We start from the raw sequence: 15,359 nt of genomic DNA, 5'->3' as shown, positions 1-15,359 counted from the left end.
GGAGGCTGGCTTTGTCCTAGGCCCTCCACGTGGACCAGCCTCAGCAGGACAGCCTGCTTCTGCCCCAAGGAAACCGGTCTGTTCTTCACGTAAACTTGTCTCTGCGGTGCTTCTCCTCAAACGCACGTTTCCGGCAGGCAGGTCAGGGGCCAGTTGGGCCAAATCTGTGTTTATCATTATTTGTGTAATGTGCTGACTTATCGGGCCTTATCTCTTTGGCGACCTCATTTCCTAACGCAGTCGGGTATGCTTATGTTCACTTAAAATGTTAGGGTCGTTCACGTGGGGCGAGGGATAACGTGCTTTCTGTGCGAGGCCCCGCGCCACGCCCTTCTGGGCGAACCTGGGCTGATTTTGTTCCCTAGCTGATGTATTCATTCCTTTATTTTATGAGACCTTCTGGTGGGAATTTTTATTAACTGTGGTGACATCTAATGGTGACAAAAGAGAAATAATTGCATCTGTGTTTTTGCTGAATTCAGCCAGTTACATTGCAGACTGGATGGGGTTTATTGCACGGGCACCAGACGATGGGGAAATGTATAGGTTACTGCATAGCGGTTTGTCGGGGGAGCGTCGCAGCTCAGAAATAAGTGCCTAGGGTTTCGACGTTTCCCCTTGCAGAGCGTCCTGACCCTGAGCCAGAGAGCAGTGCTTTGGTTTCAGCTGGGTGGTTTGGGCGGCTCAGGCTGTGGTCCGTTTCTACGGTCTGTGTGCGTGTTGTGTTTCTTAGGAAGGGAAAGATGAGTGGGGAGTGGTGACTTCCAGCTGCCCGCGTCGGTGCAGTGTTTTGTTGCGATCCCTGTGGTCTGCGTTGCAGGAGTTGATGCATTCGGCAGTTGGGAGCAGTGCTGGAAGCGGCTCCCACTGCCTCTGTGCACAGGGCGCTGGGGCCTGTGTTCTCACTGACAGTGATCAGCGCTGCCAGGGCATGGCCACCACGTCCCAGGTGTCAGATGCTTCTGTGAGATGGTTTTTGGGTAATACATCGAATTCTTTAAAACCTACAAGGTAGGTCTTACCATGTGTGCTTTACAGCAGGGGGAGCAGAGGCTTGGGGAAAGCAGTTGCCTGCCTAGAATCATAGCCACCTGCCTGGCCCCTGCCTTCATCATTAAGTGGTACGCCACCCCCTACCCCTGCCAACGTCGTTTCTAGTCTAGCAGGGCAGTCGGACGTGCAGATAAGTAATCGGGGTGCATAGTGGAACATGGAGAGGCTGTGTGTGTGAAGGCTGGGAGACCTCTGAGCTGCAGTCAGGTCCGAGCGGTTAACCGTCGGAAGCAGTGGGGGACACTGCAAGCTTCGAGAACGGTGGCCCTGGGTCAGTCTCGGCCTTACTGCAGTGTATTTTCACAGAGGCTGTTTCTAAATTACTGTTATCAAAAGCCAGCATAATTAGAGGAAAAGTGCACAGGCGAGGGATTCAAATGTCATGTGCAGCAGTGATGTGACATTGGCCAGATCCCGCCAGTGTCCCTAAGACTGGGTTCCTCTTCATTCACTCCCTCATTTTATTTAATGAGCATTTACAGAGTGCTCATTTTATGTTTGTTCTGAGTGCTTTATAAATAGTAACTTAATCCTCTTAACAACCCTGTGAGTTATCCCCATTTCACAGATGAGCAACTGAGTCACAGAGAGATTAAATACCTTGTTTAAGGTCATGCAGTGACAGGTGACAAGCTGGGATTCAAACCTAGACAGTCGGGTGCAGACCCCACCCTCCATTGCCTCTCCATTGTCTCACTTGTTCATCCGTTCACCGACCGGTCCTTATCACATGCTCAGTCCTCCCCGCTGCTGTCTCAGAGCGGCAGATGTAGCTGCCAGCAAGTCAGCAGAACAAGCAGATGGCGGAGTCGCAGGGTCAGATGTGACGGTGTCATGGACATGTTTTGAAAAATACGGACAACTACACAAATTCCGAGATGACTGGATATTGACAGCCTCCTTTCTCTTTAGGGTGTAGAATGTTCACTGTCGACCTGAGTTGCATGCTTGCCAGGGAAGGGAATCAAAGGAATTTCCTAGCATTTTATTTTTGTTTTGTCAATTGAAGAGCTTACCATGCCCCCCCCCCTTTGTTTTTTTAAAGCTTTTATTCATTTAAGTGTGTTTTTCCAGGACCCGTCAGCTCCAAATCAAGTAGTTGTTTCAGTCTAGTTGTGGAGGGCGCAGCTCACTGGCCCATGTGGGGATCAAACTGGCGACCTGGGTGTTAGGAGCACCGCGCTCTAACCAACTGAGCTAACCGGCCGCCACTGCTATTTTCATTTTTAAAATTTGTTTCAAAGAGTCTCGGATCATTTGAACTATTCTGTTTAGTTCAAACTGGTCCTGTTCTTTCTCTTACTGAATCAGTGGAAAGCACTAGCTTTGAGTTCATTTTGCAGAGCTGGCTGATGGAGTCGGCTTTGTGAATCCCCTAATATCTTCTCGGTTAAACCTGATTTTCCACTGCTGCTTTGTTTCCTTAAGATGCTGATCAGTACAAGTACGGCAAGAACCGGGTGGAAGCAGACGCCAAGCGGCTGCAGACCAAGGAAGAGGAGCTGCTGAGAAGGAAGGAAGGCCTGCGGAACAGGCTGGCCCAGCTCCGGAAAGAGAGGCGAGACCTGAGGGCCGCCATTGAAGTGAACGCCGGTATGAGGCGCCCACTCGTGTCAGAGTCTAGGTTGCCTCTGCTCTGCCCGCAGGGCTTGTAGCTCAGCCGGCTCTCGTCTTAGTAAGACCCCCTCATTCATGCAGTGCTTCTTGGAGTCGGGAAGCGTTGCCGGTGAGCACAGGGCAGGTGCCAAGGTGACAGAATGACGGAACAGGCAGCGGTCCAGGCCTGGCCCTCCCCCTGCCCGCTGAGGCTGGCAGGTGCCGGGGAGCCGTCCCAGCCTCCAGGGCGGACGGCCTAGAGCCTGCGCACTGTGTGCACTGAGGCCGTTGGGTTTCTCAGCAGGAAGACGGCCCCCAGGGCAGGTCACGTTCAGAAGCCCACGTAGAGGTCTCTGGATGGTGGAAGGAGCCCTCCATTCCCTGAGAAGGGACTGCTGAGAGCAGGCAGTGTCTGAGTTCTTGGAAGGGAGGAGGGGCGGAGGCCAGGCCAGTGGCAAGAAGCCCCGGAGGGGAGCTGAGTGTCCCGCAGGCAGTCGGGGAAGCGAGTGAGGTACTGTCTGCATCAGGCTTATTCTCGCCGGCAGGAGCGAGGTGTGCGGTTCCTGGCCCTGGGGAAGTACATGCGCCGTGGCTCCAGCTTGTTCTGACCCTGGGGCAGAACCGACTCTAGATTTCCATGCTGGGAGCTCGGAGTGGGAGGGGCAAGGCAGGCGGGCCGGTGTGGAGAACAGGATGGTCTGGAGGGGACATGCCTTCTCAGGTGGTCACCGTGCAGGGACGAGGTGGCGCGCAGGCGCACAGAATTCGGGCCTTTTCTGACTTTGTGCCAAAAGGAAGTGCTTTTGGAGTTTAAAGAATGGGAGGCAGCTGTTGGCTGGGCGGATCAGAGCTAACCTGTGCGAGGAGGGGGATGAGACATGTAGCACAAGGCCTCCCGGGGGAGTCAGAGCTCAGTCAGGGAATTGTGCAGGCGTGGGACAGTGAAGATGCAGAGGGATTCCAGCAGCTTCTGGCCTCGAAAACTGAGAAGGTCACGTGCCACGAGCACTAGACCAGGGCCATGGGCACCAGTCGTTCATTGCCTTGGAATCAGTTTTCTTGTCTGTCCAATGGGTACGGCACCTGCCTTCCTGTGCCACTGGAACCATGTCAAATAAAATCAATGGAGCAGGTGAGCTTGAAGAAACGCGTGTCGTGTTCTGTGGAGGGGCAGGCTGTGTTGTATTTTGACCACAGGGGCCGAGCAGGTGACTCGCGAGGATGTGGGAGGAGCATTCAGACAGGCAAATACTCAGACTTCCCACGTCAGTGACGCCTTTGGAAGCCATACAGTTTAATTCCACATTTTAAAATGAGTGTATTGAGGCACAGGGCCAGAACTGGAATTGGTGAGAATCAAGGTCTCCTGATTCCTGGTCCATATTCTCCCAGCTGCAGCCAAGGCAACTGGTGAGAAAATGATTTGGTTCCTTTAAAGAACAGTTGAGTTTCGTAGGGAGGACTCCAGTCAGGGGAGCTCAACCCCCGAAATCTTGCAGAGCCCCCCGTAGGGGCACCAAGCGTCTGCCCACTGGTACTGTGACTCTTTGTCTGTGGTTGAAGCCACACCGTTTCTCTGGGCTTTCAGGCAGGAAGACCCAGCTGATCCTGGAGGAGAAGTTGAAGACGCTGGAGGAGGAGTGTAAGCAGAAGGAGACAGAGCGTGTGAACTTGGAGCTCGAGCTGACGGAGGTCAAGGAGAGCCTGAGGAAAGCCCTGGCTGGCGGGATCACCCTGGGGCTGGCCATCGAGCCCCGGTCGGGGACCTCCAGTCCACAGGTAACGTCTGCCAGCGCCCCAAAGCGGCTGCGCGGTCGCGGGCGTCCAGGGAAATGCCCAGGGAAATGCCCGCCTGACTTTCTAAAGGAGCCACTGGCCGTCCCCCAGCCTCAGCACGGCAGATACACAACGCGCATCACCTTCAGACACTTCCTCCACTGTGTGTTAAGTTCACTGACATTAAGTGTTCTTAATGCCTTCTCTGAACTTTTAAAAAGGTGCTGGAGACACCGAGTCTGTTTCCTTCTCCGTTACGAAATCTGATTGTAATAGGTACAGTCCTGGTTGTCCCTTTTGAATCATGTCCTAATTTGATGCCACTTCATGAGATAGAAGCTTGAATTCAGTGTAGCTGATGCTGATAAAATGTCTAGCACGTCCTTACATTGTGCCGGGCACTGGGGACTGGCAATGAGTGAAGCAGTCTGGATCCTCTTCGATTCGAACAGGACAAATGGAAAGCATTTGTCACGCGGGAATTACCACCTTCATGGTAATCATTGACCGTTCGCTCCTGTGTCGTTGCCGCATGAGTATTCCCTGCACTCCTTCCACCCGGTGACCGGGCACCCCTGCCCACCAGCCCCGCCACGTCCCCTGGTTCACCCCATTCGCCCACTCACCAAAGAACCATCTCAAAACTTCTCCCTCTCCTCCAAACCCCGATTTCCGGTCCCTTCCAGTGAGGCTCCCCCACACACTTGCGGAGATGCCCCCTCACCCCCCCGCCAGAGCTCTCCCAGCAGCACGGCAGGCGCTCCCATCACCAAAACCACAACATGCGCCGTGGGCCACTTCTTTCAGCCACAGCTGAGTGGAGTGTTTGCGAAGCGGCTCTGGGATCCCACAGGCCAGCGTTTGAGGTGACTCACCTTCTCTAGGCTGCGGTTTTCATCTGTAAAATGCTGGCAGTGGTATTCCCTACTGCCGGGACTGTGTCTGGTAAAGCTCTTGGCACAGTGCCTCGCCAAAGAAAGTGTTTGCTCGTCCATTCCGATATGTGTTAGCTCATTCATTCATTCATTCATTCATTCCACAACTTACGGGCATGTATATGCCCTGCATCCTCTGGGTGCCAGGAACTGCTCTAGGGGCCAGCAGTGAACTTAATAGAGGAGCATCGCTGTTTTCACAGAGCTTATATTCTAGTGAGGGGACAGCCCAGTAAAACATTTATGTCAGATGTTGATAAGTGCTATGGAGAGGACAGCAGGGAACGGGGTGCTCTTAAAGCCTAAGGCCTGAGGGCGACGCAGATTTCTAAGTGTTCCACGTAAGCGGGGCCGAGGGCACAGGGAGGCCAGTTCTAAGTGGAGGTGGTGGTAAGGCCATGAGCCTTGCTCGACATGGGGCAGGGGTCTTTTCTCAGCACCAACTGACTTCTGGGCCCCTGGTGACCCTTGTCAGGCGCGGGCTGGAGGCAGGGCAGCATGTGGCCCCTGTGACCCTCTTGACTTCCCTGGAGGAAGTGCTGGCATTGCCACCTTTGGGTCCCCTTAGAGGGGACGTGCTACGCCCTAGACCCCAACCTCTGACCGCAGGCACCGTCTGACCTTCTCTCCTGTATCTTCAGCTCTTCTTCCCCCTCGCTTCCTCCAAAGCATTTCTAGATCCTCTAGTTTGTTCCACCTTAAGAGAGGATTCTGCCTTGGCCCCGCATTCCTCTCCAGTTACCGTCCTGTGGCCCACACCTTCTCTTTCCTGTTAGATTGGAAATAGTGGTCTGTACTCAGGTGTCCAGCTCAGCCGGCTCACTTCACTCGCTGTCGCTCGGCTCCTTCCTGACCCTGCTTTCATCAAGGTGACCTCCAGAACTAGCAACTTTCTGTGTGTGCGGTGACCCCACATTTCCTGGGTCTTTCCCTGACTCTCCAGAGTCTTGCTCTTGGCCTCCTTTGTCCGCTCTTTCCTCTTTGGCCCAGATAGTCAGGTGTGTCCTGAAGCTGTAGGACCTGCGCTGGAGCTCGCACTCAGCCCACGGGCTTGCCGCTTCCTTTTTTTTGAGGACCTCTCCCTGGACTTTGGTTGCCATCATGTGCCTGGCGTCGCAGCTCTGCGTCTTTCCTGCCCAGACCATGTCCTCGGACTAGCAGCTTGTTAGAAGGACGCGTCCCAGAGGAGTGGCACATGCTGCCGAGCCTGTCCCAGGGACAGACGGTGTTAATGTCTCCATCCCCCACGCCCTCTCGGCCAAAGCTGCCTTTTCAAAGCATTTCCAAGTAACCCGGACACGGGCGAAGCTGGCTGCTTGGGGCCCATGGTCAGCAGCCCCACGGGGGTTCTAAATAACGTTCTAATGGCACGTGAAGCACTGTCCTCCCAAAGCAATGTGCCGTGTGACCTGGCCAGGGGTGGTCCGTGTCACATCACACAGGAGCAACAGCAGGTGTTTTCCTCGGAGCCCTGATGCAGGTATTGCTGTGGCTTCCCCTGGAAGACCCTCCTGGAAGGACCAAGGCTGGGGGTCTGGGCCCCGGAAAGGACATGCTGTTCACTTCAGGCTTCCAGAAAACGTCTTCCTTGGGCGTGTGCTCTCTGCTGTGAGCTGTCAGAACCCTCCGTGGTGATCTGCGCTTGGGTCGCTTCAGTGAGCCGCAGCCGCAGCGGCACTTCCAGGAGCTCATGGCCCGGGCTGCCGCTGGTCGAGGTCCCCGCGTTTCTGTGGCCTGGGTGCCACAGGTGGCTGCGGACATAAGTCATCTTGGAAATCAGAAAGCACTGTGCACAGGGACACGTTGGAGGCTGCGTGATGGGGCTGGAGGGGCTGCGTTGAATGCGGGGACGTGGCCTGCAGCCCGCCTTCCCCACCTCCTGTCAGCAGCCTTACTTGGTCTTTCTGTCTGTGAAATGGACGTGTGAAAGTCGCACTTAGAGTTATATTTATAGGTACAGTAGCACCTCGGTTTTCAAACATGTCCATTGAGGAACATTTCCGTTTACGAACGCCGTAAACCTGGAGGTAAATGCTTCGGTTTTCGAACACGCCTCTGAAGTCAAACATGTCACGTGGCCTCCGCTGAGTGCAAGATCCTGAGGCCTCGCTGTCGGCTGTTTTCCAACGTTTCAGAACTCGAACGGTCTTCCGAGACGGATTATGTTCGAAAACCGAGGTAGCGCTGCGTATGTGTATGTGCTGGTCCTTACTATTGTTATTTTTGCCGATTTCCAAAACCCATTGTTGTCTTTAAAATGAACCGTTTCTTGCTGGGAAGTAGTGATGGCTTGGAAAGCACAGCTCACACCGGGTCTTGTCTCTGTGTTAAGTCTCCAGTCTTCAGGCACCGGACTCTGGAGAACTCGCCCATGTCCAGCTGTGAGACCAGTGACGCCGAGGGCCCGCTGCCTGTGAACAGCGCGGCCGTCCTAAAGAAGAGCCAGCCGGCCGGCAGCTCCCCCTGCCGGGGGCACGTGCTTCGGAAGGCCAAGGTCAGCGCCCTCACCCCTCGTGCTGGCAGGGTACCCCAGAACTGATGGGCGCAGACTGATGGGGGGGTGCAGGCCGATGGGGGGTGCAGGCCGATGGGGGTGCAGGCCGATGGGGGGGTGCAGGCCGATGGGGGGTGCAGGCCGATGGGGGTGCAGGCCGATGGGGGCGCACAGTTCAGCTTCAGGCTCTTGCTGGCCTGACGAAGTTCTACACCTTCCATTAGATGCCATTTCTGAATGTCTTCCACGTCCTTCCAACAGTCAGACCCCCCTTCGGGCATCCCTTTCAAAGGCACAAAGAACCAGAACCTTCCCCAAGGCGTTTACCATCTAGTGTCAGGAAAGCCAGCTGCTCAGCTCTGTCTCAGGAGCGGGCAGGACTCCTGGCTTCTCCTGCCGTGGTTTCTCACTGGGGGGGTGGAGCCTGGGGCAGCTGAGCCGGAGCTCTGTCCAGGCCCCGTCTTCTCCAGCCCCCCCACCCTCAGCCTTATCCATCAGTCGTCGAGGTCAGTGGGGACTCTGAGGTCCGTCCTATAGTGTCTTCCGGTCTCTGGTGCGATCAGCCACTAACACTTTTTGATGCTAAACTTACAACTCTGAAAAATCTAAAAACTGTTTATAGTTTGTCAAAGCAGTATAGTTTATCTTGATAAAAGTAACTGAAAGTGTCATATGGAAAAATCATCCTCGGTACAATGGCATTAATTCATCCAGATGAATTTAATTTATTCTGACAAATGTGGAGGCCAGACGTCTTCCCTTCACTGCCTCTGGGGCCTCCAATTGCTGTCATGACTTTTGTTCTCTGGCAGCTCGGGAGCCCATTCCAAATTGGCTAGAAATACATTATTTTCTGCAAGGTGGGTCTGGTGTTAGGTAAGAAAGCGAATGTTAACCACTGGCTACACTTGATGTGTTCACGGGAGGGTCCCTGGTGACCCACCCCCTCGAGAATTGGTCCTTCACAGCAGATGTATTGGACTGAAGACTGTGGGTTGGTCAATTTGGGGAAAAGAAGGATTGTTGGGCGTCATTCTGTGACTTTCCTCAGCATTCATCAAGTGTTTTTGGTTTGTAACTGTTGTGCTCATTTATAGGGGACTGTGTTTTTACTGAGAGATTTAGAACTAAGTTGCCCAATAAAATCCCCTAATGATTTGCAGATGAGAAATGCAGTACAAGTATTTCAGTTATTTGGTTCTTTACTGTCACAGAAACCAGACTTACAGTTATGCAAGTGAAGCCTCCGGAAGGGCTGCCCTTACTGGCTGTGCCCACCCCATCCAGAGGCCCGGGCACTCCAGCTCTTGCCGCTTTGTCACGACCGGCCCACACTCACAGGGGAACGTGCAGGCAACATGGAGGAAGCAGCCAGGAGGAGTCTTGCTAAAACAATGGGATGGGACGGGGGGCGGGGGGTAGGGGACCAGATTCCTGAAAACAGTGACAAGGACCACGGCTGCAGGAAGGGGTGGCAGTGTGTCCTTTTGACTCGGGACCTGTAATCCACTTGTAGGTGCCTCACACACGTGGTCTTGTCTGCCCGCCCATCCTCGCTCTGAGGAGCAGACCGGGCTGACTCATTCTGGGCCCGAACGTGTTATCCCAGGTCGTGTTTGGAAAATACTTCCAGTTCCTGCTGAGGGCATTCTGAGCACGAGATAGCGCGGTCTGGGAGGGGTTCCTAGCTGAGAAGGGGCTCAGAAGTGGCCATGACGTCCAGCACCAGGCCTAGCATGTGTGCCCACGGAGCTCTGCTCCCCCGGGCACGGGGGCTGCGGCCGTGCGTTCAGAGCTGCGCACGGGAGCCATTTCCAAAGGCAGCGGCGCTGGGCTGCCCCACAGATTGCACCAGCCATTGACATGCCCTGCCTTTCTGCACCGCACTGCCGGGGCCTCCGGGCTGGGCAGTTTCCCTGAGCTCGCCATCTGGTCCTCTGCTTGGTGGCGGTCTTACCGTTGCTGAACGTGGGTGGTGAGCACTGGCGGTGTCTGCAGGTGGCAGTCCGTGTTCTCGCTGAGACCGGCAGTGCCATAGCTTGGTGAGCTGGGCAGAGATTGCCAGTTAGTGCTGGTCTCATGGCTCGTCCTCCCAGTGTCTCCTCTATTGACAGTGGCCCACGTGGTTGTCCCAGGAGGACTGAGAAAGGAGACAGGACCCCATATGCCCTGGGAAACAGCTGCCTCTGCTCACACGTGCAGGCGACGCCGAGGAAGCAGCCAGGAGTCTCGCCCACAGCCTCCCTACACGAGTGGGGCAGGGCAGGGGTTTCCTGGGACCCAGACGGCCTGTCCTCCTCTCTGCAGAACCAGGTGCTCAGTGCTCGCAGGTGGTTGTGTAGCTCTGTTTTGGTTTCTGCCAGTGTGCTAATAACGTGTTTGCAACCATTCACTGCACTTGAACTTTTGATTCTAGAAAAGGTGAGACATTCTTGATTTTATACGGTATGTGAAGGTGTGCAGTGCGCTCCTGGCCCAGTTGGGAGAGCCCAGGACACACCGTCGGAGTCGGGCGTTTGCCTCAGAGCAGCGCGACTGACACACAGTGCACGGAGTGGGAAGGGAAGGCCCTGCTCGGTGAGCAGGCCGCGTGGCGCAGACTTCCACACACGATTTCTTCTTGGGTCTTCGGGCACTTCCGCGTCCTGGGCAGGGCTCCCGCTGCTCTGGTTTTGGGGCCGGGTGGTGGTTGTGCTCATCATTCTGAGGAGCCGCCATCCAGCCCCCGCTACACCCTCCAGGCCACAGATACGCCTGGGGTGTCTCGTGGCCCCTTGCCGCTTGGCTCTGCCCAACTCTTGCTCTCACTTCCCTTGTCAGGAATGGGAGCTGAAGAACGGGACGTAGAGGCGACGTGGGAGCGCTCCAGCGCCAGCTGGCGTCGCCGCCGGATGCCACCCGCAGGAAGCTGTGCCCACGTGGCCCCCGCCTGCGGCAGGATACGGGGTTTGTGACTGAGCTCCGAGGCCCGTCCCCAGACCCGGCTCACGTGTATTCTTTCTACTGTATAATGGTGTCCTTTAAAGAAATTTACCTGTACCACTTTGGTTTCCAACTTCATTTGTTAAAAACAAAAAGGGATGAAAGGTATTGTAAAAGAATCCTGTGGCAGATGGAGAAATTGCATCTTTTCACCCAGCAAAACGATGGCTTGAACCAGTGTCAGCCCAACCTCAGACTGAAGGTGAACGGGGCTGTGGGCCCCGAGGCCTCGGCGTGGCCTCTCCAGCGAGTGTCACCAGCTCCTGTGGGCACTGGGGCTGCCTTGCCCGTCTGCCAGGGGCGCCTGGATGCTCATGGCTGTGACGCGCTTGGCACGACCCCCTAGTGTGTCTGTGTCCCCTCCCACATACCTGTCCCCTTGTCCCTTGAGGTAAAGGCCTAAGGAGTTGTGCTGTGACACATTTTTTACCTTTTAATGTTTTTTTTTCTGGACTGGACAGATGCTTTTGTCACCTGGACAAGAAAAGCTGCCATTCTTTTTAAATTTTCAAAAAATGTTCTCTTTTGATCGTGTGCCGCACTTAGCAATAAGGGGTTTTCAGAGATTCGTATCATGCTTTATTAATTATTTGTACTGCTTCGGAAAGGCGGCGAGGGTGTCTGATACTCCACTGATGTGTGGCCTCCCAGCGTCTCTCCCACTGCGGAGCTGGCGGGCGGTCCTCACCTGTGCAGCCTCAGGGTCGCGCTTAGACTTCCCTTCACAGGACGCTTACTGATGGTGTGGGTCCATCCTGCAAAGGGAGCAGGTTCTGGAAGTCGTACAGTTCTAGAACCTTAGCGTCACAGAGCACGAGAAGGACCGAGAGAGAGAGAGAGAGAGCTCCTAGTCCCCTCCACACCCCCTGCTCCAGTTTGCAGATTGAAACCCTGCACGCGTCCGTGGACTTGGGTGCGATCCTCCTCTCCAGACACGCGGGCTGTGTTGGCCTCCCCGTCGCTTTTCCTGTTTGCCTCCTGTGTGGTCTTTCTGGGGGTAACCAGGCCTGAGGCATAAATGGGACAGAGAGATCTAGCTTCTACCCCGAGGGCCTCAGAACCACACTTCTGTGTCTCCAGGGACGCTCTCAGGAATTGTTACGACGGGGCAGGAACTCAGAGTCAGGCCGCCCTCCACGGACCGATGCATGGCGGCAGGGCACGCGCGGACGGCTCGTGCTACCGAAACGTGGGGCCGGGGTGAGGCACGCCTGTCCTGCCCCGCTGGGAAGGCTGTCCCACCCTGCCCTCAGCACATCCCGGGGCCACCACCCCTCCCGCAGGCGCTGGGGGCAGGCTGTTTCGTGCCAGGGCCGTCCGTGTGCGGGCTGTGTGATTTTACTGGCCAGGCCAGGGAACCAGTCTCTGGTGCAGAAGGAAGTTTTCCAACAAGAATCGGAGGCTGTTTAACTGGAGTCCACCTGAAACTTGAATTTATTGCAAAGCCCTGTGCCAGGAGTATTTGTGGTTCCTGGGCTGTCACCTGGCCCTGTCACCGACGCCCACGGCTTAGCAGGCTGAGGCACATCCCATCACCATGGGCACGGCTGACCCCAGCAAGTCTGAGCAGGAAGCTGGAGGGAGCCCCAAAGCCTCAGGCCTCTTCCCACCAGTGCTGGGCGGGCCCCTCCTCCCCTGGCCCTCAGTCCGCTGCGCGCAGTGCAGCTCCTTCTCTGTGAAGGCAAAGGGATGTTCTCCCGCAGCTCTCTGCTGCCTGCGGGGCCAGCACCGTTCCCCCACTGAAGGCTCACGGGCCTTTCTGCTGGCAGCCAGCTCTGCCCGGAGGACTGCCAGCTTTCAACTGTTCTTAGGAAGGGACACCCTGGCAGCCTGCGTTCTCGACCTCAGCCGGCGGAGGCGGGCGGCCCGGAGGCGGCAGGTGCACCACCAGCGGGGCAGCCTCTGCGGGCCGCGGCCAAGGATGCAGCCGGTCGGGTCGGGCCCAGGACGTGGACCCTGGTCTGCAGACTCCTGGCTACACATTTTGTTTCTCAAGCCCCAGGTCTTAAATGACTTTCAGAACCATCAGCCTTTTAAAGAGGATGGTGAACTTAAATCCTGTTGGGTTCCACGGAGCCGTTTAAAATGGGCCCCGTGAGGGCGAGGCTGCTGATAGCGTATGTTCCCCTCCATGTTTTTAGATTTGATCGGAAAGTTAGTTTAAAGCACTTGCTTCAGAATAAGTTATTTATTTGTATATGTTCAATATAGTTTTTAATTTATATCTGTATATATTAGACACACCCGAGACATCTTGTCAGGAATCTGACAGTGACCTCGTTGTATCACCTCCCAAACTGGGCCCGGGGGTGGCCCTGTGACACGGATGGAGCCGGTGGGTGGGTGAGAGCCTGACCCAGTCCCTCGCTGCTGGGGCGCAGATCACGCTCCGCAGGGAGAAGTCAGATTCCCTTAGAAATGTCCACCGTTCCCTTAACAGTCATGTTCCCAGAGTGCTGGCCGGACTAGGACGGGATCCTGACCAAAAGTGGGAAGAACGTGGTGCCACACGGGGTGGGGGGCTGGCATGCGCTGCCCGGGGTTTTCCCCGTTCGGACCCGACGCCGTGCTCTCAGCCTCAGGGTTCTGCTTCCGGCTCCCTTTTGGTAAGGTGCCATCCGTCTGCGAGGTCACCTCCACTTTTATATTTTTATACTGTTTTGAGCTCCCTCGCCAACCTTTTGCACAAAAACAGTGACGGGGAAGGGCTCTCTATGTCACCACTGCCGTGGACGTGCCGGAAGCGTTCACTCCCCCTCTGCCCAGAGTGTGCAGTGGGGTCCATCTGTGAGGGCACACAAGCCAGCAGGCCTTGTCCGGCCTCAGGGTGACTCCACCCCGGCCGGGGGACCAGAGTGGCGCTGGGGAATGACTGGGCCCAGGTGCTGGACTCAGCGTCCAGAGGGCGAGGCCTCTTGCGCGCAGATCCTCCCACGGTCTCCTGTTGGGAGGCCTGGTGACCTTAGGCCATAGGGCAAGGTCACTTTTGTCCCCTGTAGGTGCACTCGAGCTGGCCAGGCCTGGCCTTCACCTCGTCCACTTGTCCGGAGCTGTTTCTAGCTGTTCTAAAAACCCCAAGCCACTCGGATGGGTTGGAGGTTGCCACCTTTTGCAAAGTTGTTTCACAATATGTGTCCTAGGCCCTGAAGGCCACCCCAGGAAGCTGCAGGTTTGCTTCCATCGTGGCGACAGTTTGCACTGCTGTGCAGGTTGCCAAGGGGACAGCTGTGAGGCTGCGGGTGGCCATGGGGGCTGTGGGCGAGAGTCATGCCGCACCTCCTTCCACAAGGGAGTGGTAACTGTCAGCAGCTGTTTGGGGGGCATGTAAATGCTGCCCGCAGACCCAGCTCACGAGGTCACAGGACGGGAACCTCCTGAGGACGGGCAGCTGGTTGGGCTCACTCAGGCCCACTCTGTCAGCAGAGAAGCTGGCGGTGTCACGTCTGTGCCTGGCGCAGCTGGCAGGGGGCTGACCACCATCCAGCCAGTGCTGATCCTTATATGTCGCCTCTTCCAGGAGCACAGCGACCGGAAGTCTAGGCAGGTGCTTCCCCTTTATGTAAAGGCCACAGCGACACTGAACTGTTAAACTATTGCCTTCCTCCTTTTTTCTAAAATAATTTTTAATGGGGAAAATAATTTCAAATCATGGCGTAGTTTTAAAGAGGGCAATTATTACTATTTGTTCCTGTTAGTGCTGCCTCATCATCCCCATGACGGGCTAGCTTGATACTGTGAAATAAACTAAAATTTTCGTGCCATACACACACACAGCACCGCGCCACAGCAAAAGCGGGCAGCCTGTCCCCGGGGAGCTGTTGGCTTCACTTGGATGCATCCTCTTGCCCGTCTCTTTAGAGTATTTCCAGTTACGTTCCTCCCGAAAAGCTTACCTTGATGGTGTACAAGTGCGACCAGGTAGCTCTATTTGACACCATGGGACATATTTTCAAACTGGGATCATCAGCTCATAATTCTTGGGGACCAAAGGTGTTTTTTATAATCTTTGTATTTGATTTTCTGATGAGAAGGGATGTTTAAATTTTAACATCAACTTTTAAATTACAGGTCTTCATCATTAAGTGACTGTGCTATACATTGTAATATGTTTTCATAGTAAGAATGTAATTATTTCCTTATTGTATTTTTTAAAAACTAAAGTCATATTTAAAATTCTCTTTGAAAGAAGCAGGCAGGAAACACGAAAGATTTTTTTTTTAATTAAATATGTTGGCAGTGCCCGTTTTAAATGACTGTAAATATGTTTTCATATGTGTTTCTCAATGTATTTAATTCATAAAGTGAAAAGTTTTATCAGAAATGGAAATACCAGTGTTCCATCCATTTGCCCCATTTTGTAGTCGCCTCACTTGAATTTCTTTACTAAGGGATTTTTCTACTGTTTCACACGGTGTAGCCCAGACCGGCGCCCTGCGGCGTGACTCATTTGTGTATTATTAATAAAACTCTTCCAACCAGGCGTCGTTGTCTCGACCAACCTGCTTTGAAGTGCAGATGGGGAA

At 54.8% G+C, this 15,359-nt stretch overlaps 1 protein-coding gene across 3 annotated transcripts in view; it reads left to right on the top strand.

Moving 5' to 3' along the window:
- Window positions 1-15,316, top strand: part of AFAP1 (actin filament associated protein 1) — a 125,986-nt gene extending 110,670 nt beyond the window's left edge. For all 3 annotated transcript variants that reach the window (XM_033105959.1, XM_033105958.1, XM_033105960.1), the window contains 4 exons: window positions 2,482-2,646; window positions 4,238-4,428; window positions 7,693-7,854; window positions 10,675-15,316. In XM_033105959.1, the coding sequence (XP_032961850.1) occupies window positions 2,482-2,646; window positions 4,238-4,428; window positions 7,693-7,854; window positions 10,675-10,701 (545 nt within the window). In that variant the 3' untranslated portion in view covers window positions 10,702-15,316. The remainder of the gene's footprint in view (window positions 1-2,481; window positions 2,647-4,237; window positions 4,429-7,692; window positions 7,855-10,674) is intronic.
- Window positions 15,317-15,359: the final 43 nt, after the last annotated feature.

This window comes from Rhinolophus ferrumequinum, chromosome 5 (assembly GCF_004115265.2).
Source record: "Rhinolophus ferrumequinum isolate MPI-CBG mRhiFer1 chromosome 5, mRhiFer1_v1.p, whole genome shotgun sequence".
Taxonomy (NCBI): domain Eukaryota; kingdom Metazoa; phylum Chordata; class Mammalia; order Chiroptera; family Rhinolophidae; genus Rhinolophus; species Rhinolophus ferrumequinum.
Note: the sequence above shows the minus strand (reverse complement) of the source record. Positions and strands in the feature narration are given on the sequence as shown.